At 37.9% G+C, this 23,718-nt stretch overlaps 1 protein-coding gene, 1 non-coding gene and 1 pseudogene across 2 annotated transcripts in view; 2 read left to right on the forward strand and 1 right to left on the reverse strand.

The window, feature by feature from the left end:
• Window positions 1-1,898: 1,898 nt before the first annotated feature.
• Window positions 1,899-23,718, forward strand: part of Zswim5 (zinc finger SWIM-type containing 5) — a 170,844-nt gene continuing 149,024 nt past the window's right edge. Inside the window, 1 exon segment of the mRNA XM_047542621.1 lies at window positions 1,899-3,092. Within this exon segment, the coding sequence (XP_047398577.1) occupies window positions 2,105-3,092 (988 nt within the window). The 5' untranslated portion in view covers window positions 1,899-2,104.
• LOC124978767 (60S ribosomal protein L9-like) lies at window positions 9,367-10,028 on the forward strand (annotated as a pseudogene).
• On the reverse strand, window positions 22,063-22,135 carry Trnaa-agc (transfer RNA alanine (anticodon AGC)). The gene has a single exon. It is a non-coding gene; the product is annotated as a tRNA-Ala (tRNA).

The following is a 23,718-nucleotide window of genomic DNA, read 5'->3' on the forward strand; positions in this document are numbered from 1 at the left end:
GATATGCTATTCTTTGTACTTTATTAATGTCCTTGAAATTTTAAAAAAGCATCAAATTAAATCAAATTCATAATCATCATACAATGTTTAAGTAACATTTCTTCCTATGAGAACCTTTATTAACTGTTTACTAGCAAATGATTAAATCAGAGTAACATATTCATTGATTCAAAATGAGTTTTTTATTTTTTTAGCAGTGCTGAGGAATTGAACCCAGGGCCTTGTGCTTGTGAGGCAAGCACTCTACCAACTGAGCTATACTCCCAGCCCCCTCAGAATGAAATATTCTTTGAATGTCTTACACATTAGACACTGTGGCAGCTGTTAGGAATAGGCCCTTACATAGAAATGGTTTTTGCCCTTACAAATCTCATATTCTAGTCAGGGAGGAATACTCACCCCAAAATAAACACTGATAAATTCTAGGAAGGAAAAGAATGGGTGTCATAAAAGTCTATAATTGTGGTACCAATTATAGACTATCTCTAATCCAGAAATCAGAGAGTATGTTAATTCATAGTAATCCAATTATAGATTGTTTTACAGATATATTCAAATATTTATTGAGTACTGACTACACTAAGTGTTTGACTTAAATTATTTCTAATTCTTACAACAGTTATATGTAGAGGCATTATTATTAGCCCCCTGTTAAAAATGATTTAACCAAGTCATGATTAACATCACAAAAGTAGCAAGAATGATTCACATCCACTTCTAATTTATAGCCTGTACTCTCTAATTCTGAGATGACTGCAAAACCAAACTACTTTGGCTCCGGCCTCTCTCCAATCATTTACTCTCTTCTTTTTTTCTTTTTGGTACTGGGAATTGAACTCACAGGTTCAATTTACCACTTTACCACTAGGCTACATCCTTAGTTCTTTATTTTTTGAGCTTTTTTTCTTCTTTTTATTGCAGTACTGGGGATTGAATCCAAAGTCTTTAATTTTGAGACAGGGTCTCACTAAATTGCCTGGCTAAATTGTCCAAACTGGCCTCTAATTTGAAGAACTTGCCATCCTCCTGCCTCAGCCTCCCCAGTTGCTGGGATTACAGGAACACATAACTATGTAGCTCTCTCATTCTTACTTTATATGACACTCTTGAACTCGTTCACTTAAAAAAAAAAAGATATACTCTTAAAAATTATTTTCTGATATATCTTTTTAGTTGTTCATGGACCTTTATTTTTATTCATTTATGTATATGCAATTCTGAGAATCGAACCCAGGGCCCCTCACACATCCTAGGCAAGTGTTCCACTACTGAGTCACAACCCCAGCCCCTTGAACTTATTCACTTTGAAGGATGCATTCAGTTATAGAAACTTCAAATATAGTTCTTGGAACATTATAAAGATGTCGTGATTAGTTCATCAGCAAATTCTAAAATTTGAGCAAGAGACACAGTCACAATCCCGTGACTGTTTATGGAGGAGTTAGTGTTGAAGGTGTCATTCTTAAGCACTCACTAATGTGCCTGGCGGAGGATAAATCATAGTGAAGAAAACAGACATGGTCTCTGCGGTCAGAAGTTTATAGTCATTTGGGCCGTCAGACATTAGACAAATAAATAAAAATATGTATACAATTTGTGATAAATGATTTAAAGGAGTAGAAGACATCCTAGTAAAGAAAACACGAAAGACTTAATTTAGACCGGAAGCAGACGCTCAAGAGATTTCTATTATAAACCACACAAAAACGTGTTTTGTCTCCTAGAATGCAAGGTGCTAAACCCTCCAAAAAGTGACAGGAGAGTACAGCGTCCCATTGTTCGGACCGTGCTGATGCGACTTAGCGGGTTTCTAAGCGCCGGGCGGGGTTGGCACCGACCTTATTCTACATTGCTGTGGCCTGAAGAGTTTTCATCACTTGCACTTTCTGATTTTTATTCTTCCTAGCGTCTTTCTGCCAGATCCTCCCCTTGGCCGTGAGTCTCCTGTCACATCAGTCTACTGCTGAAGCCTGAGTTGGAGTTTTTCTCTCCTTGTGCACCGCAAACCTATTACTTCACGCAGATTGCTCGCGGCCCGATCATTTCACACGGTCACAATTCATTCCTCTTTGGCCCGGAGGCAGGGGGCCTGGAGGCGCTTAGGATGCCCGACGCTCCGCGCTCTTCAGCGGCCGGCTGGCAGCCGAGAACAAGCGCTCGGCGCGCGTTCTGGTCTGTCTGTGCCTGGAACGCGCCGGGGGCCCGCGCTCGCTCCCGTGCCTCCTCGCGCCCGCGGCGGCCCGGACGGCGCGCGCCGCCTCTCGCTCGTCCTCAGGACAACCGTGTCGGCCCTCGCGGCGCGCGCCCGGGGCCGGCCCCAGCTTCCCACTCGGGCGGGCAGGCTCGTGGGTTCGTTTGCCCCGCCCCCCGGCGCCGCTGCTGGGCGCTTGCGCGGGGCGCGTGGCCGTGGTCCGGGTCTCCGCAGCAGCCCGAGCTGCCGCCGCCGCCGCTGCTGCCGTCGCCTCAGTCAGTCAGTCAGTCCCCAGCAATGGCGGAAGGAGGTGAGCGAGAGGAGCTGCTCTCGCCGCCACCGGTCTCTCCGGCCAAGCGGTTGTGCTCATGGCCCAGCCCGCAGGCTCGCCACCGTCGCGGTTCGCCGGGGGCGGCCAGCGGAGGGGTGGGGGGTGTCGGCAGCAGCTGCCTGGCCCCCGGGGCCCGCCCCCACCTGCAGCCGGAGTCCTTGCTGGACTGCGCCGCCAAGACGGTGGCGGAAAAGTGGGCGTACGAACGGGTGGAGGAGCGCTTCGAGAGGATCCCGGAGCCGGTGCAGCGCCGCATCGTCTACTGGTCCTTCCCGCGGAATGAGCGGGAGATCTGCATGTACTCCAGCTTCCAGTACCGGGGCGGCCCCGGCGCCGGCGCGGCTGGAGGCGCCACGGGGGCTTCGCCGGCCGAGGAGGGGCCGCCGCCACCCCCCGGGGCCGCTGCTCCGGCCGGCCCCGCCCCCGGGGCCGCCTCGGCAGGGGCATCCCCTGGGCTGGGCACTGGGGCTGGCGTAGCCGGCGGCGGCGGTAGCGGCGGCGAAGGTCTGCCGTTCCGCCGGGGCATCCGTCTGCTGGACAGCGGCTCGGTGGAGAACGTGCTGCAAGTCGGTAGGTGCCAGTCCCGTCCCTCTCTGGTCCCCAGCCTCCTCTTCTGCAGGTGCTTCGTCTCTGCTGGAGCTCCGAATCGAGACCGCGGCTTTCTGCCCAAGTCCTGCACCCCTACCGTAGGACAAACAAGTCACATAAAAAACTTTTCTCAACATTTCATGCAGGTCCACTTCTGCTCTTTTTCTCCCCTGGCCCTCTGCCCTTATTTCTTTTTGTTTGAAGAGCGAATGGGTCTCTCTTTTTCACTCTTCATGGTCTTTCCCACATCGAAGGCAAAAAGATAGGGAGGTGTGAGGTTTTGCATTCAATAATTTCGGAAATGTGTTCTTCTAATTTTAAGTTTAGAGAGGAGAGGATTGTTAGTGAATCTGGAACAAGCGGTCTTGGAGTGTCAGAGGGACAGGCTGTCACAGCCAATCTATAGTCCTAGCAGATTGAATCTGAGTGTAATTAACTTTAACATTGGAAAAAAAAAAAAAACCCAAAATACTGTGTATTTTAGACGATTTTAATTGTCTGCTTTAATATTTTTTTCTCCCTGACCAGTGATGCTTGGGAATCTAGGCTGAGAACTAACAATACCCGAAGATGGAAATGTGACAGCTTCTTTTCTCCACACCCCCACCCAAGGAAACACACACACACACACACACACACACACACACACACAATCTGGAGTGGGGGTGGGGTCTGTCTTCCATGTCAGACTGGAGTAAATCAAAAGCTGGTCACGTTGGGGTTTTCAATGCTTCTCATTTAACAAGTCCTCACATTTGCTTTTGTTTTATGTTTTTGTTTGTGCGAAAATGGAATTTTTTTTTTTTTTAACTCCTCTGGAGCTTCTAGTCAGTTAGTTAGTCTTACTAACCATATAAATACAGTACACCTGATTTATGGAATGGTTAGGGTGAAAGAAAAAAATGACATTGTTTAACATTGACTTGCTATGTGGAAAATTAAAACACTATTTTTTTTCTATTTGGATTGTTATAGCATTCTGGAAGTACACATTATTTTTATGCATTTTATTGTATATGCTTGTATTTATTGATGAAAATATTGGTTTTTGAATGGAGTTGAAAGGAGGTTGTTCACAAATGTGCGCGCGCGCACCCCTCCCCCCAAATATCTAGCTCTCTTCTCAGGTAAAACCAACATATTTGAAATTCTTTTCCTTTGGAAAATAATACATCCCAGTGTTTTATATAGAGCAATATGCTTCGGGTTATTGAGAATCACTGAATCCAGAATTTCTTATTAGAACAGCAGCATCACAGTTTGTTTTGCAAATGTGAAATGTTAAGTATTCTGTGCCAGAATACAGTTGATAGTAGATTGGGAAAGTTTTGCTTATTTTAAAGAGGTTAGGCCTTTGTACATTTGTATATTTTAGAATGAATGAATTGAATAAGCAGGTAATTAAGTTGTATAGCTTTGAAACTGAAATATTGAAAACATGAAAGTGAATATAGGTATTTAAAATCAAATCTATAAACTTTAATCTTCCAGTGACTTTAGATCAGTTAACTTTTAAGATTCTTATTTAAAATATTTTAAATTGAAAAGAGTCAAATTTTCAAATTTGAGGAGGCAAATGAAAGAGGTATCTAGTTTTAAAGTGATTAAAATGTCAAGTTCTAAGTGAAATCAGATTTTGTGGGTGGTCATGTTTTAATCAGATATTTCTCTTTTATGGTATGATAGTTGGTGTGCTTATGAAATGATGGAGTGTTATACCATAGTTTCAGGGACCCTGGGAAAAAAACACATTTGAACATTTTGTGATTCACTTTGAAGATAGGAGAAAGAATGAATCATTTTTAGATATTACTGTTTGGGAACCATGAGCTTTATAATCTTTATTTTTTTCTGACTATTTTGTAACTTCTGATTATTTTCTGCATTGAATCAGTAATGGGAAATCAGTGGACTCAGTGGAAAACAACAGATTTTGAATCAGAACTAAAACTTCCCACCTTGATATCAGCTACTGGGAAAACTATAGGTTTGTTATGCTTAAACGATATATTTCTTTTATATAACAGAACTAAATCAGAAATGCTGTTCCTTTTAAAAAGCGAAAATTGCAAATTAGTCTTTTCATGGATATCTGTAAGTTTGAAACTGCGTCAGTAGTTTTTTGTTTTTTGTTTTTTGTTTTTTTTTTTTTGTACTCTGGCGTGAACTCAAAGGTACTTTACCCTGAGCCACATCCCCAGCCCTTTTTATTTTTTATTTTGGGACAGGGTCTCCCTAAATTGCCTGGCTTATCTTGAACTTGTGATCTTCCTGCCTCAGCTTCCATAGTCCCTGAGATTAAAAGCATGCACAACTGTGCCTGGCTTAATTTACTTTTAGTTTTAAGATTTGGATTTTTTTTTTTTGCTATTATGTTTTAAATTAATTTCTCTCATGTTTGGTAAAACTTAAGGGAGGGAAATTTCTCAGGAAAGTCAGTTTGATTAAAGGAAAAGAAGTATTAGTATTTTTTCTTTCTTAAACAACTATTATATTTATTTGGAGTTTTAAAAAAATTGAATGAAGTCATGGAGGGGCCTTCTATTCCTGGTATAACTTAATTATATAAATATTTATGCAGAAAATTTCCATAGGTTCTCACAGGCAACTTCATCTAATCCCAGTGTTTTTTGTCTACACATTTTCAAATAAGTACATTATTTGTCCTTAGATAGTCTTCAAGACTAGGACCACAGTGCTAAATACTACCTTATTTTGAAGAAGTACAATTACAAAGTTAATAATTTTAGTAAAAAGAGGTCCATTTTAGGAAGTTATCCATAACTTAAACATCAAATCCATAGTTAAGTGCATTTGTATATCATCAATAAACATGTCTGTGAGGTTTTTATGTAGTGTAATTTTTGTGAACTGCAGCAGTCACAAGTGTAACAGTTGTTAGTTTTTGCAGTGCTGGGACTTGAATCCAGGGCCTTGTACATGCTAGGCAAGTGCTCTACCACTGAGCTATATATCTGAATTCCCCCAGTTGTTGATTTTTACATGTAATTTGTTTTCATTTATATTGTTTGGAGGAAAAAAAGAGATACATATATACTTAAAAAGCTGTATGGCATTTTGTATAAATTAGAATAGATAAAATCATAATAAAATTTCATATGGGGGAAAATGACCTAATTTATATTTAAAAGATATTTCATCACAAAAGGCAGCTGTATTCCTTTGAGTGGTAAGTACTAACCTTTTTTTAAATATAGAATTATTAAGTTTTAAGTTCTTTAAATGCCTTTTTTTAAAGCATTGAATTCTCTTCTTCCCCTACCACCCAGTACATCATATGTATACATCTTAATGTTTAATAAGTGATTGTTGAATGAATGAATGTTAAGAATGGACTTCTCAGTGTTGTGAAACTGAAGGGATGCCAGTGTACCTGTGGTCCCAGCTTCTTGGGAGGCTGAAGCGGGAGGATCTCTTGAGCCCAGGAGTTTGAGATCAACCTGGACAAAATAATGAGACCCTGTGTCAAAGAACAAAACATCCGCTAGCCAATCAATCAATCAATGAATGAAGGGAATGGGGAGATAAGGCTGAATTTTTTTTTTTTTTTTGGAACCCACATGTTTAAACAATACATGAGTGGTTTGTTTGTTTCTTCCTTCCTTTCCTTTCCTTTCTTTTCCTTTTCCTTGGGATTGAACTCAGTGCTTCATGTGTGCTAGGCAGGCACTCAACCATTGAGCTACACCTTCATCCCATGAGGCTGACATTGAAAGATGCGGAGAAAACTGCAGACTTTGCATATAATAAACTGATAGCATTAAATAGTTTGAGTGTTACAACATGGGTACGTCTTCTATGTTGACCATCTGTTTTGTGGAAGAATGGTGATTTATCAGTTTCTTCAAATGTAAGAAATGTATGTGAATTCTTATAAAGGTGACCTCAAGGATAGAGATTTAAAGATAATGGGTAAAGCTAGTGGATTTTATTTTAGAAGTTGTCTCTCCTTTAGAAATTAAAAAAAAAATCTAATAGTATTGAAGTATGAGTATAAAGCCCAAATTTTGAAGTGAAAAGGCTGTAAATTTATTTATACCTATGTGGAACAAGTTCTTTCTCATTTCAGAAATAGCTATGAAAAATCAAGGCATTAACTGTCAGTATCTCAGTATCCTATCATGGTGAGGGTAATATGAACATATACATGTGTTAAATATAGAACTGTACACCAAAGAAAGTCAGAGTTTGATATGAGAAATAGACAGTAATTCAGTGCTGTGGGTATAGCTCAGAGGTAGAAGTCTTGCCTCTCATGCATGAGGCCCCCAATGCAATCCCAAGCACTGGGCGGGGGGGTCGGGGAGGTAGTTCCAGATTACTTTTATGCGATTTTTCTACCTTATAATTTGTTCATATGCACATTTCTTTTCTGATATAGGCAGCATGCATTCTTTTTGGGCATCTTTAGCCTATTTTGAGATAGTACGCTATGGAAATCAGATTCATTTTGATATTCACTTCAGCATGATATGATCATATGCTGAGTTATTCTGTCATACTTTTCACAGCCACAGATTACTTTTTGGTTTTCAGTATAACTCTTCTCTCTCTTAGAATGGGTAATGTAATTTGCCCTAACTGGTGCTCATAAGTGTTTACCAAATGAATGAATTAATATTTTTCACTTGTTTTTGGTGGAAATGTTTCAAAAATTCTTGGTATTTTCCTGTCCTATACAAATCCAGATTGGGAACCAAAACTAAAGTTTCTAAGGACATTATGTTGCCATTTTTTGGACTACTTTTTTTGAAAAAAAAATTATTTTAGTTGTAGGTGGACACAGTACCTGTATTTTATTTATTTATTTTTATGTGGTGCTGAGGATTGAACCCAGTGCCTCATACATGCTAGGCGAGCTCTCTACCACTGAGCCACAACCCCAGTCCCTGGACTACTTTTTGTTGCTATTTTTATGTAGGTGAGCAGTTATAAACTCAGTGGGTACTTGACTCTAAGAATCTCTAAAACCACTTTTCGAAAAGTTCTGTGTACACTTGTTTCTTGGTCATCTTTTCTCTTTATAGTGGAGTGATAAGTGTGGTACTGAGAGCAATATAACATTGTTACTTGTTTAAAAAAGTCTATTGAGAACTGGGGTAATAGCTCAGTGGTAGAGTACTTGCCTGCCATGTATGAGGCCTTGGATTTGATTCCCGGCAGAACTAAAGATGACATGCTTTTCTCCCAAGTGATTTTCTTGCCTTAAGAACAGTTGTCTGTATAATTATTATCATTTAGTACTTAGAGAAATGCAAATGCAAATTAGAGCCCATGGAAATACCCACAACACACACACACACACACACACACACACACACACACAACTGGTTAGAAAAATGACTGACAATACCAAGCACTAACAGGGATATGGATCAATCAGAACTCTCAAACATTGCATACATTGCTGGTGAGAATACAAAATGGTGCTGCCTCTGTGGAAAATAATTTCTTAGAAAGTTAATCATGCACTTAACTTTAAGGTTTAGCAATCCTACTCCTATGTATTTAGGTAAGAGAAATGAAAACATAGGTTCATATGAAGACTTGTACTTGATGCTTTATTTATAATAGCCCCCGGCTATAAACAACCCAACTGCCTATCAAACAGGTGAATAAGCAGGCTCGGTGGTGCACACCTGTAATTGCAGTGGCTCAGGAGGCTGAGGTAGGAGGATCACAAGTTCAAAACCAGCTTCAGCAACTTAACGAGGCCCTAAGCAACTTAGGGAGACTCTGTGTCTAAATAAAAAATTAAAAGGGCTAGAGATGTGGCTCAGTGGTTAAGCACCTCCAGGTTCAATCCCTGGTACCGCTCAAAAAAATTGTATATTCATATAGTGGAATATTACTCAGCAATAAAAAGAACAAACTGATAGCCCAGAATCGTGGATGAATCTCAAAAGCATTATGCTAGATTAAAAGACAGACAGACACAAAGACTATATGTAATATAATTGCATATATGTAAAATTCTAGAAAGCCCAGAGCTAATGGGACAGAAAGTGGATTGGTGGTTGCCAGGGGATAGAGGAAATGGGTTTAAGAAAACTTTTTTGGGGGGGATAGAAATGTTCTATATCATGATGTAGTGATTACATGATTGTATTCATTTGTTAAAACTTATCAGACTATATGCTTAAATTAGTAAATTTTGTTGAATGTAAATTATACCTCAAAAATTCTTTTTAAAAGAAAAGAATTATGAGTCTTTTTTGCCTCATATACCATGAGAATGAAGTCCTTTCTCAGCACTCAGACTGTTGAAGTTCCAGAAATTGACAACATCAATGTGAAGGAACACACAGTTATTATGAAGGGCCTCAGAAGAACCCTGTAGAGGGACTTCAGTCACATCAATGTGAAAGTAAGTCTTCTTGGAAAGAAAAAGGAGAGACTCTGGTTGACAAATGATAGGGAAACAGAAAGGACCTGGTTACTGTTCACACTATCTGTAGTCATGTATACAACATGATCAAGGGTATTATGCTGGGTTTTTGTTACAGTTAAGTCTGTGTACATTCACTTTCCCATCAAGGCTGCTATTCAGGAGAATGAGTCTCTCGTTGAAGTTCAAAATTTCTTGGGTGAAAAATACATCCACAGGATTTGGATGATGCTAGATGTTATTTGTTCAGTAGGTCAAGTTCTGAAGGATGAGTTAATCCTTAAAGGAAACAACATTGAGCTTGTTAAAAACATAGCTCTTTTGATTTAGCAAGGCACAACAGTTAAAAAACAAGTAAATCAGAATTGAGTTGACTCAGCAGCAGAGTGGTTACCCATAACTTGAGGCCCCAGGTTTAATAACCAGCACTGCACACCCCAAAGACATCAGAAAAATTGGATGGTGTCTGTGTCTCTGAAAAAGGACCAGTTCAACAGGATGATGAATAAGATCTAAGGGTTGTCCAGCTGCAGAAACAAGATCCTGGATTGTGATATTTTAATGATGCAATAAAAGACCTCTGTTGGTTTTGGGGAAAAAGTATGGACTGCAGTCTTGGTTTCACATTAAAATCATCTGGGGAGATTTTAAAAAAGCATCAGAACTTATCTCAGATCATTTATGTCAGAATCTCTTGAAAATGAGGACCAAATTTCAGAATTTTTAAAAAGCTCCAAGGTAGTTTGCTATCTGGCCAAGGTTGAGAAATTTTGCTCTTGAAAAATGACTGCCTTTATTAGTGTTATTACTGTTTATAAACTTGTTGATAATCAAAACATTATGTATGTGAATCATGTCAATTTTCTACGACTATTCTATTTCACCTATCTTTCAGTTTATTAATGGATCTCAAGGAGAATTATTATCTTACCACTTAAGTATGTTTCAATTTTGGAAAGTCTTATTTTAAAGTATATAAATTGTTATAGTACCATCATTAAATTATCAAAATACAGAGCCAAGCTATAACTTCCTTCATGCTTGTTCACTCATTCATTCATTTATAAAATTTTCTATTTTTGCCAGGTGTAGCGATACATGCCTATAATCCCAGCACCTCTGGAGGCTGAGGCAGGAGGATTTTGAGTTCAAAACCAGCCTCAGGGGCTGGGGAGATAGCTCAGTTGGTAGAGTGCTTGCCATGTAAGCACAGGGCCCTGGGTTCGATCCCCAGCACCCAAAAAAAAAAAAAAACAAAAAAAACCCAAAACCAGCCTCAGCAAATTAGTGAGGCCCTAAGCAATTTAGCAAGACCCTGTATCTAAATAAAATATAAAAAAGGACTGGGGATGTGACTCAGTGGGTAAGTGCCCTGGATTTAATCCCCAGTACCACAAAAAAGAATTATGTTTTTAACATTCCTTACAAAATAGAAATTAATTCCTATTTTATAAATGGTACACAGTTTAGTATAGGATGGACATATAAAACAGCACTTACTACAATGTTTTGTAATAATGGATGTACTTTCTATAAAGGCAAACAGTAGGAAGTGACTAACTGAGAAAATGGGTACAAATGGATATATTATTTTATTTTAATATCATTCCAATTTTAAGAAATATTAAAATTGTATCTAATATTGAAATAAAGGTTGAGAACACTTTATTATTACAAGTTAGATTATTAACCTTTCATGAGATTCCTTCTGTATGAACATTGCTTATGCTCTATAATCCTCTAATTCATAGTTGATTCATAGGGATAATACTGACAAGCAGGAAAATGACAAAAATATCAGATTCAAATTTTTTTTTCTCAGAATAAACTTTACACATTTCTGGCTCTACAGCAGCTTTATCTTCAGCTAATCCTTTTATTCTTCTTTTAAAAAATTGTTGCTTCTTTTAAGTACAAACATATGATGAAGCTAATCAGTAAAATAGATTTTTGTCTATCCTTTCATTATCATGTGGTCTGAAAGCATATGTATTGTGTCTTTGAAAGTCTTGGTGATAATTAAATCTTTCCCTCTATTCATTCATGGTTTTATTGAAGGAAGCCTGCAGCATTAATAGATTCAGGAAGAGCCAGCCTGTACTTCCTTTGCTATACTCTATAAACACTTGATAAACTAACATGACTGGTAAGCACCAGCAACTTATACGGGTTATTAGTAATAAAAAATTCTTCCCTACATTATAAGAGTGAAAACCTCCTTTATCTTATTTATCTTTCTTTAACTCATATTATTGTATTCTTTACTATTATGTATATGTGTGTGTGTATGTGTTGTGAATGTGTAATTTGGTCTCCTTACTATGTTTTAGTTTCCTCAGCTGTAAATGGATAGGATGATAGGACCTACTTCACAGGTTGTTTTGAAAATTAAATTAGTCAATATATGAAGCACTTAGGATGAGGCCCACCACATTTTAAGTGTAAGTATTCACTTATTATATTGTTTAGCAAGGTTGTTAAGAGTATTCAATATTTGTTATCTTCCCTTCCATAACTTTCATACCACCTCTGAAGCCCTGTCCCGTTCGACTTGTGTTCTTACTCACAAAACTAAAAAAATTGATTTCCTAAAAGTTTCCAGTGATCTCATGGTTGCCAATCACAGCATTATTTTTCCAGTCCTCATTCTTCCTGAGCTCTGTATAGAATTCTCTGTGGTCTGCTGCACCTTCCTCTTGAAACTCATTACTAGATTTTTGTTTTACTTCATTGTTGTGGTTTTCTTCCTACCTTTATTCTCTTATTCCACAGAAGTAGGATGTACCTTCTTGCTTCAAGTGTTCTACTATAGCAATCTAATTTACTTCTACAACTTCAGTTAGTATCTTACAAACATAAGATATCATGGTATAATATAGGAACTTAAAATTGTTTAAAGCAGCCTTTAAACAGTTTTGAAAGAAACCTTTGATGGAATTCCAATTTTTTCAGCAGATAAACCTGAACTGGTTTGGGGACTGTGAAGGAGCCCAGAACTCCATCATCTTGTTCAGTTACTTCCTCCCTTTGAAATTCTGAAGCATTTCCTAATAATGTTGAGATTTGGAGTCAGGAAATATGCCTTAGTTTTCTCATCTGTGGAACTGTCAATTTTTGTGAGATTCTAAATAAGTCAATATATATGAAATTACTTTTTAAATGTCCCTGTGTTTGATGACAAAGTCTCTATCTTTGGTTCTTCTCCTGGAGTTCAAGATCAGCATGTATATTTGCCTGGAAAGATTTTTAAATAGATTTTGTACTAGCCACTCAAAATGAACATGTCTGATAAGGGGTTTATGTCCAGAATATATAAAGAACTCCATCTCAACAAAAAACAAACAACTGGATTCAAAAACAGGCCAAGGACTTGAATAAACATTTCTCCAAAGAAGTTATAAGAGAATAAGGACAAGAAGAGATGCTCAACATCACTAATCATTAGGGAAATGGAAATAAAAATATCAATAAGATACATTTGCTGCCCATTAGGATGACTATTAAAAATAAAACAATCCTCCCAAACCAGAAAATAACATGTTGGCAAGGATGTATAGAAATTGGAACCCTTTGTGGGGATAAAACTATGTAACTGCTATGGAAAATGACATGGTAGGGCCTCAGAAATATTAAGCAGAAATGTAATTCAGCAGTTCTACTTCTGGGTATATAATCTAGAAGAAAATTAGAGGAATTTGAACAGATATTAAATACTCATGTTTACAGCAGCATTATTCACAATGGCCAAAAGATGGAAGCAGTTCAAATGTTTGTCGACACATGAATGAGTCAACAAAATGATGAAACTTGAAGAAATTATGATAATTAAAATAAGCCAGGTACAAAAGGACAAATATTATCTGATTGCACTTAAATGAGGTATCTGGAATAGGTAAAATTTGTTATTTATTCAGTTTAGTTATACATGACAATGTATTTTGATTCATTGTACACAAATGGAGTACAACTTTTCATTTCTCTGGTTGTACATGATGTAGAGTCACAATTTGTGCAGTCATACATGTATGTAGGGTAATGATGTTCATCTTATTCCACCATCTTTCTCATCCCCTGCCCCCTCCCCTCCTCTCATTCTCCTTTGCCCAGTCCAAAGTTCCTCCATTCTTCCCTTACCCTTCCACCTCACCCCCCCATTATGTATCAGCATCCACTTATTAGAGAAAACATTTGGCCTTTGTTTTTTGGGGGGGATTGACTTATCTTGCTTAGCATGATATTCTCCAACTCCATCCATTTACCTTTAAATGCCATAATTTTATAGAATAGCAAATTTAAAGAAAGTAGGATAAAGTTTATTGGGTTGGGGAAAAGGAGGAATGGAAAGTTATTGTTTAATTGGGTTCAAGGTGTTAGTATGGGATGATTGAAAATTCTGGAGATAGTGGTGATGGTTGCATAACCAGGTGAATGCTGCTGCACTGTACACTTAAAAATGGTAAGTCATATATATTTTACTACAATAAAATACCACGTATTTGATTCTGTTTATATGAAATATCCAGAATAGGCAAATCCTAGAAATAGAAGGTAGATTAATGGTTTTCAGAAGATGGGGATAGGAGAAGTAATTACTGATGGATGTGGGGCTTCCTTCTGGGGTGATAATAATGTTCTAAATTCTCACAAACTTACGGATATACTAAATACACTGACTTGTAAGTTTTTATTTTTTTTTTCCCCTTGCGGTGCTAGGGATTGAATCCAGAGCCTTGCACATGCTAGACAAGTACTCCACCACAGAGCCACATCCCCAGCCAGAATTGTATGCTCTAAAAGGGTGAATCTGATGATTTATGAATTCTATTGCAACATGGTGTTATTAGAAAAGCAAATATTTCAAAAAAGAAAGGAAAACCTTCAAAGTTGTTTCATAGGGAATGAGGTCTAAATTTAAGCATTATGTTCGGAGACCTGGCCACTTTCTAGCATGTAACCTTGAATGAGCTACTTAACTTTTCAGCCTTGGTTTCCTGCTCTGTAAAATTGGGACATAAATGTCAATATGGTAGCCAGATGCATTGGTGCATACCTGTAATACCAGCAATTTGAGAGGCCAAGGCAGGAGGATTGCAAGTTCAAAGTCAGTCTTGGTGACTTAGAGAGACCTTGTCTCAAAATAAAAAATACATAAGGCTGAAAGTGTAGCTTAGTGGTAGAGCCTCCCTAGGTTCAGCCCCCAGTACCACCAGGGGGGAAAACGTTGATGTGATAATTAAATGAGAGAATGTATGTGAAAGCTGCTTAGAATATCTTACATGTTGTTAGGGGTACTGTGAATATTAATTCTCTTTTCCCCTTCCCAGTGTTTTATAAATTCTGTCTATTCCTTTTTCCCCCCTTTTTTGTTTTTATTTTTACAGACTGCATTTTGATTCATTGTACACAAATGGAATACAACTTTTCATTTCTATGGTTGTACACAATGTAGATTCACACCATTCATATAATCATACATGTACATAGGGTAATGATGTCTGTCTCAGTCTGTCTTTCCTTTCCCTACCCCCTCCCACCCCATTTCCCTCTACACCTTCCAAAATCCCTCCATTTTTCTCTTGCCTCCCTATGTCACCCCCCCCCCCCCGCCTTATTATGTATCATCAATTATCAGAGAAAACATTTGGCCTTTGGTTTTTTGGGCTTGGCTTATTTCACTTAGCATGATATTCTCCAACTCCATTTACCAGCAAATTTTATTCTTTTTTTAAAAATATTTTTAGTTGTTGATGGACACATTACTTTTGTTTATTTAGTTTTCTTATGTGGTGCTGGGGATTGAACCCAGTGCCTCATGCATGCTAGGTGAGTACTCTACCACTGAGCCACAACCCCAGTCCCATAATTGTATTCTTTATGGCTGAGTATATATACCACAGTTTCTTTATCCTTTCATCAGTTGAAGGGCATCTTGGTTGGTTCCACAATCTAGCTATTGTGAATTGAGCAGCTATGAACATTGATGTGGCTGCATCACAGTAGTATGCTAATTTTAAGTCCTTTGGGTATAAACCTAGGAGTGGGATAGCTGGGTCAAAAGGTGGGTCCATTCTGAGTTTTCTGTGGAATCTCCATACTGCTTTCCAGAGTGGCTGCACCAATTTGCAACTCGACCAGCAATGTATGAGTGTGCCTTTTTCCCCTTATCCATGCCAACACTTATTATTGCTTGTGTTCTTGGTAATAGCCATTCTAATTGGAGTTTGATGAAGTCTTAGGGTGGTTTTAATTTGCATTTCTCTAATTACTAGGGATGATGAGCAGTTTTTCATATATTTGTTGATCACCTGTATATCTTCTTCTGTGGAGTATCTGCCCGGTTCCTTAGCCCATTTATTGATTGGGTTCTTTGTATTTTTGGTGTAAAGTTTTTTAAGTTCTTTATAAACTTTGGATATTAGTGCTCTGTTTGAAGTGTGTGTGGAAAAGATTTTCTTCCACTCTGTAGGCTCTCTTTTCACATTATTGATTGTTTCCTTTGCTAAGAAAAAGCTTTTTAGTTTGAATCTATCCCATTTTTTGATTCTTGCTTTTATTTGTTGTGCTCTGGGGATGTCTGGTCCTAAGCCGACATGATGAAGATTCTGGCCTACTTTTTCTCCTCTTTGGTGAAGGGTCTCAGGTCTAATTCCTAGATCTTTGATCCATTTTGAGTTGAGTTTTGTACAGAGTGAGAGATAGTGAGTTTTGTACAGAGTGCCATTTTCATTTCTACTGAGTTGAAATTAAAATTCCCTTTCAATTTAGTTGTATGCATTACTTGACAATTGTTTATTGAGTATCAATGCACTGGGCTCTGATCTACCCACTGAAGATCTAGAAATGAATAAGACAAAATTTTTGCTTTCATGAAGCATACATTTTACAAGGCAGTAGGAAGGAAGGAGCACTTGCATCTTCTGATTGTGTTATAATTGTTTGTTACCAGTGTTGTACTCCTTCCCAGTCTCCATTCTCTTCCATGGCAAGGATTGTATCCTGTAATTTGTTCAGCACTCTACCTAGGAGTTTTCATAATGCACTTTATTATTATTTTTTTTCCTTTTTGACTTCTGTGGCCTTTTGCATGCTAGGCAAATGCTTGACCACTGAAGTATGCCCAAAGACTTCATAATAGACTTTAAAGAGGTCTTTGTTGAAATGATTCAATAACATTATTCTGTTCATTTGTATAATTTTCTTAATAGTGATCCCCAACCCTGACTGCTTTATAGAGTCGCTTGAGGAGATTTGGTACCAGATCCAGGGACTCTACCCTTGGAAATTCTAGCTATCAAGATTGGAATTGGGGTTCAAAAACCTGTATTTTCGACAGATTCTCCATGTTTGTTTTTTTAAATTAAAAAAAAATTTCAATACTGTGTCTTGAACACATGCTAGGCAAGCACTCTACTACTGAACTACATCCCTAACCCATGTTTAAATGCTTGGGAACCACTATTCCATAGCACTTAGCACAGTGACTTAATTATAATGAACTTAGAAAATGTGGTTGAATTGATTTATTGATTGATTTAGACTCCAGATTGTTCCAAAACCAATTTGGAACTTGTGGGTCAAATTGAATTAAAATGGATAGACTGGATTCAAAAAAGTTTATCAGAAAAAACTACTAATCTCAAATATAATTTGTTCATATTTTTGAAAATCACTAGTTATTATTGTATCCATCCTTTGTCATTTTTATATGCTAGCTCTTGCCCAGCATGCTGGTACATGCCTGTAATCCCATTGACCATTGACTCAGGGGCTGCGGCATGAAGTTTGCAAGTTTGGGGCCAGCCTGGGCAACTTAGTGAGACCCTGTCTCCAATTAAAAGGACTGGGGATGTAGCTCAGTGGTAGAATGCCCCTGGGCTCAATCCCTAGTACTGCAGAAAACAAAACAAAAAAACTAGTTCTTAACACATAATTCATCTAAAACAATTTGTGCATTTTAATAGCTATGTTTATTTTTGAAAAAGTAATGAAAAATCTGAAAGAATTTATGTCAAACTAGTGAAAAATCTCTGAAGAAAGGTGGGAATGGGTAGTGGCTAAGAGGGAATTTAGTTTCATCGTTGTTTGAATTATTTTTATGGTGTGGACCTATTCCTGCACTTCATGTTTAACAAAGTAATAAAAGTAAATTAAAGACAGTATGGTTTATTTAGCCAAAATTTTTGTTAAAGGCATCTTTTGACTTTCAAGTTATGGTTTATAATGATATCATCTTATCTTTATAAACCTAATTAGGTCAGGGTTCTTTAACCTCACATCTATTAATGGCTCTTGAATCCATGAAACTCAAATTATTTTCAGATTTTACAAAATGCATGTGGACATTTTTCATACAAGATAGTATATACTTTAATTTGATACTCATGTCCCAAATAAGTTCAGAAAGCAGTGATTTATGTAGGAGAATAAGAACTCACTGTATTTGATGAAAACTCTGCAGTTAATTCCTCTGTTGCCTTTGAACCTTTATGTATATAATGTTGATGAAAGTGATCCATTAACCTTTTTATTGTACCTATTTTCTGGTTATGAACAGAAAAAGTTTTTTAGTTTTTGTAAAGATTAACATATTTCTGCTGTTCATAACTTTACTGGTTAAATATTTCAATTTTGAAATCTCTGATGTATTTATTTCTGCTACTTAATCCAAATGCAGTTGTATAAGTTACTTTTTTTTTTTATTGTTTCGACATAAGGATGACCTGACATTATGCCGTAGTCTCCTGAGCTTTCATGATTTTTCACTAGCTCAAGTAAAATACTACCTGTGAAACTACAGAACAGAGTAGGTCCTGTCTACTTCTTTGTTTTAATGTATTTTTAAGCTGTAGATGGTCATAGTACCTTTATTTTATCTGGTGATAAGGATCAAACCCAGTGCCTCACATGTGCTAGGCTAGTGCTCTACAACTGAGCTACAACCCCAGCCCTCCTTACCTACTCTTCTTTATTGAATCTTCCTTTGGAATCTGTTTTTTTTTTTTTTTTTTTTTTTTTTGTGGTGGTGGTTGTTGTTTTTGTTGCACTCCCTGGGAAACAGACTCTGAGATGGCAATTTGCTCACAAAAGATACATTAGGGAGTGCTTTTAGGGTCATGAACACTTAGAAGGGAATGAAGGAAGCAAGATTAGGAGGTCAGAGAGATTGAATTGATATAGTTGTAAGAGAGACTTTGGCAAGTCCTAAATAGAGCTCTGGAGTTAGGATGGCATTTCAGAGTTGTCTGGAATGAATATGGGTTGGCCTGAGGGGGAGCACTTTTATTTCTGTGGTAGAGATGGAGTTAACCCCACAATTCCTCTTCTAGGAACTGCTTGCTGTCCAGCTGTAGGAAGCACTTTCATCAGACAGATTCCAGCTGTCAGCTGGTTCAGACATCACCTGTGAAATCTGCCTCACCTGAGGTTGTACTCTTTTTAAAGTCAGCTTGCAGACGACTGAGCATGGTGGGAGTATAAAAGTCTGACATTACACAGCTATTTCAGCCTAACAGGGACTTCTTTGATAGGCAGTACCTGAGTCAGGGAGTCATACCTGGTTGACTGAGCTTTCATCAGGACTGTGTTGCAGTTTTACTTCTTTCTCTTTTCAGTCCTGCTTCTGCTGCCTTTGCTTTGCAGACATTGATCCCTAATAAGTATCTTGCATCCTGAAATTTGTCTTGTTTACTTTCAGAGAACTTAACCTATGATACTTTGTTTGAGGGTAGCTTGTGTTGGAGGAACTGTGAACTGCCAGCAGCCAGTTCTCCAGGCAGTTAGTTTTGATTGCTTTGGTCTTGAAGGAAGGATCTGGGCAATCGATGTATTTCCTGAGACTGGTGGATTCATTTCATATAGTAAACCCACCCTGTATGGGAACAACGCCTCCAGAATTCTGTTTAGTTTCTTTTTATGGGAAAACTTTAGGAGTAAAATTAGGGGACAAAGTGCAACCTCTGCTACTGCTGTTAGTCTTCACAATATAATTTTGTCTGCTTCCTACTGTCTCTATTCTAGATTCTTGGCTAGAATCTTCACTGGTCTGGTGGTTTATCTGTGGGGTGGAAAGAGGGTTAACTGTCTTCTCAAAGGAGTTTGTGCCTTATTACCATGTCCTTTCTCAGGCCTTGGCCACTGTACCTGTTCTTTACTGGCAACATTAGGCAGGACCAAGACGTACCCCAGTGATAACCTAGATGCTAAATGTGATCTACTCCCTGATGTTACTCTTCCTTGTGTTGGTGGATTTGCTTTGTTTCATGGATACCATCTGTTGCTAAGTTAATAATAAATTATGTGACATTAAAATCAGGTCTATTGGGGCTATGGTCCTAGCTTAGTGGTAGAATGCTTGCCTAGCATGTGTGAGGCACTGAGTTTGTGTCTCAGCACCACATTTTAAACATAAATAAATAAAATAAAGGTCTTATATCCATCTGCAACTAAATTTAAAAAAAATCAGGTCTATCATTGTAGATTTTGATATCAACTGTAACATTTTTAATATGCTTTATTGATGGTTTTTGATACATTATTGAAGTACTAATTGCAGTTTTGTAGATTTTTACCTTATTTGTTCTCTCCTGCAAATACTTATATAGTATCAGAATAATTAACCACAAAAGTACTTAACCAAAGTCTTATGTTTTCATATTTTATTTTAATGTAGTTTCATTTAGAACTTTATTTAGTAGTGAGTGGTTTTCCAGTACCTATTTGAGATTAGAATTGATCATTGAGATGCTGGGTTTTTTTTGGTGAGGGTACCGTTGATCGAAGCTAAGGGTACTTAACCACTGAGCACATCTCCAGCCCTTTTTGTATTTTATTTAGAGACAGAGTCTTTTTGAGTTGCTTAGGACCACTCTAATTTGGTGAGGCTGGTTTTTTTTTTTTAATTTATTTTTATTGTAAACAAATGGGATACATGTTGTTTCTGTTTGTACATGGAGTAACAATATACCATTTGCGTAATCACACATTTACATAGGGTAATGTTGTTTGATTCATTCTGTTATTTTTTCCTTTCCCCCACCCCTCCCACCCCTCTTTTCCCTCTATACAATCCCTCCTTTCTCCATTCTTGACCCCCTCCCACCCCCCCCATTATGTGTCATCATCTGCTTATCAGCGAGAACATTCATCCTTTGGTTTTTTGAGATTGGCTTATCTCACTTAGCATGATATTCTCCAGTTTCATCCATTTGCCTGCAAATGCCATAATTTTATTATTCTTTATAGCTGAGTAATATTCCATTGTGTATATATACCACAGTTTCTTTATCCATTCATCAATTGAAGGGCATCTAGGTTGATTCCACAGTTTGGCTATTGTGAATTGAGCAGCTATGAACATTGATGTGGCTGTATCTCTGTAGTATGCTGATTTTAAGTCCTTTGGGTATAGGGCAAGGAGTGGGATAGCTGGTGGGTCCATTCCAAGTTTTCTAAGGAATCTCCACACTGCTTTCCAGAGTGGCTGCACTAATTTGCAGCCCCACCAGCAAGGTATGAGTGTACCTTTTTCCCCACATCCTCTCCAACACCTGTTGTTGCTTGTATTCTTGATAATCGCTATTCTAATTGGGGTGAGATGGAATCTTAGGGTACTTGGTGAGGCTGGTTTTGCACTTGGGATCCTCCTGCCTCAGCTTTCCAAGCTGCTGGGGTTACAGGTGTGCACCACCACTCCTAGCTGAGATGTTGGATTTTGATTTGCTATATTATATAGCCGTATGATAAATATCATCTATCAGACCATAGACTCAAGTTAGCATTGTTGAGGAATTTTAGTAAGGAAGCTACCTCCTTCTTGCTTTGAATTTGAGGCTGACTAATGAAACCTTGAGGACAGCAGTGTCCCTGAAGAGACTATATGTTGGAACAAGGGACTCTTAAAGCAGTTCCCCCACGATACCTCTAATAAGAGGTACTTAATGTGCCATACAGCTCACCCATTTAAGGTGTATGATTTGGTAGCTTTTAGTATATTCACAGATATGGGACACCATCATCAAAGTCAATTTTAGAATATTTTTCAGTACCTTGAAAGAAACCCTATACTTTTATCACTCCACAGTCTTATTCCTGCTAGTCTTCAGCAATCACTAATCTACATTTTTTTTTACAGATTGCATTTTGATTCATTGTACACAAATGGAGTACAACTTTTTATTTCTATGGTTGTACACAATGTAGATTCACACCATTCATGTAATCATACATGTACATAGGGTAATAATGTCTGTCTCAGTCTATCTTTCCTTTCCCCACCCCCTCTTGCCCCTTTTCCCTCTACATTTTCCAAAATCCCTCCATTCTTCTCTTGCCTCCCTACATCACCCCCCCCCCATTATGTATCATCATCCACTTATCAGAGAAAACATTTGGCCTTCGGTTTTTTGGGCTTGGCTTATTTCACTTAGCATGGTATTCTCCAACTCCATCCATTTGCCAGCCAAATGCCATAATTTTATTCTTTTTTTAAAAACACTTTTAGTTGTTGATAGACACATTACTTCTATTTGTTTATTTAGTTTTCTTATATGGTGCTGGGGATCGAACCCAGTGCCTCGTGCGTGCTAGGCAAGCGCTCTACCACTGAGCCACAACCCCAGTCCCCATAATTTTATTCTTTATGGCTCAGTAATATTCCATTGTGTGTATATACCATAATTTCTTTATCCTTTCATCAATTGAAGGGCATCTAGGTTGGTTCCACAATCTAGCTGTTGTGAATTGAGCAGCTATAAACATTGATGTGGCTGCATCACAGTAGTATGCTAATTTTAAGTCCTTTGGGTATAAACTGAGGAGTGGGATTGCTGGGTCAAAAGGTGGGTCCATTCCAGGTTTTCTGAGAACTGTCCTTACTGCTTTCCAGGTGGCTGCACCAATTTGCAACTCCACCAGCAATGTATGAGTGTGCCTTTTTCCCCTTATTCATGCTAACACTTGTTATTGCTTGTGTTCTTGGTAATAGCCATTCTAATTGGAGTTTGATGAAGTCTTAGGGTGATTTTAATTTGCATTTCTCTAATTACTAGGGATGATGAGCACTTTTCCATGTATTTGTTGATCACCTGTATAACTTCTGTTTGCCCAGTTCCTTAGCCCATTTATTGATTGGGTTCTATAGTGCTCTGTCTGAGGTATGTGTGGAAAAGATTTTCTTCCACTCTATAGGTTCTCTTTTCACATTATTGATTGTTTCCTTTGCTGAGAAAAAGCTTTTTAGTTCGAATTTATCCCATTTTTTGATTCTTTTATTTCTTGCGCTATGGGGATCTCGTTAAGGACGTCTGGTCCTAAGCCAACATGATGGATATTTGGACCTACTTTTTCTCCTATTTGGTCAAGGGTCTCAGGTCTACTTCCTAGATTCTTGATCCATTTTGAGTTGAGTTTTGTACAGGGTGAGAAATAGGGGTTTAGTTTTATTTTACTGCATATGGATTTCCAGTTTTGCCAGCACCATTTGTTGAAGAGGCTATCTTTTCTCCATTGTAAATTTTTGGCACCTTTGTCTAGTATGAGATAACGGTACTTATGGGGTATGTCTCCGTGTCTTCTATTCTGTTCTATTTTGGTGCCAATACCATGCCATTTTTGTTACTGTTGCTCTATAGTAGAGTTTAAGGTCTGGTATTGTGATACCTCCTGCATCACTCTTCCTGCCAAGGATTGCTTTGGCTATTCTTGGTCTTTTGTTCTTCCAGATGAATTTCATGATTGCTTAGCATCTATTTCTATGAGGAATGTCATAGGGATTTTAATTGGAATTGCATTAAATCTGTATAGCGCCTTTGGAAGTATGACCATTTTGGTAATATTAATTCTGCCTGTCCAAGAACATGGGATATCTTTCCATCTTCTAAGATTTTCTTTAATTTCTTTCTGTAGTGTTCTGGTAGTTGTCATTATAGAGGACTTTCACCTCTTTTGGTAGATTGATTCCCAAGTTTTTTTTTTTTTTTTTGAAGCTATTGTGAATGGAGTTGTTTTCCTAATTTCTCTTTCAGTGTATTCATTGCTTATGAATAGAAATGCATTAGATTTACGTGTGTTTATTTTATATCCTGCTATTTTTCTGAATTCATTTGTGAGGTCTAGAAATTTTCTGGTGGAGTTTTTTGGATCCTCTAAATATAGAATCATGTTATCAGCAAATAGCAATAGCTTGAGTTCTTCCTTTCCTAT

This window comes from Sciurus carolinensis, chromosome 1 (genome assembly GCF_902686445.1).
Source record: "Sciurus carolinensis chromosome 1, mSciCar1.2, whole genome shotgun sequence".
NCBI lineage: Eukaryota > Metazoa > Chordata > Mammalia > Rodentia > Sciuridae > Sciurus > Sciurus carolinensis.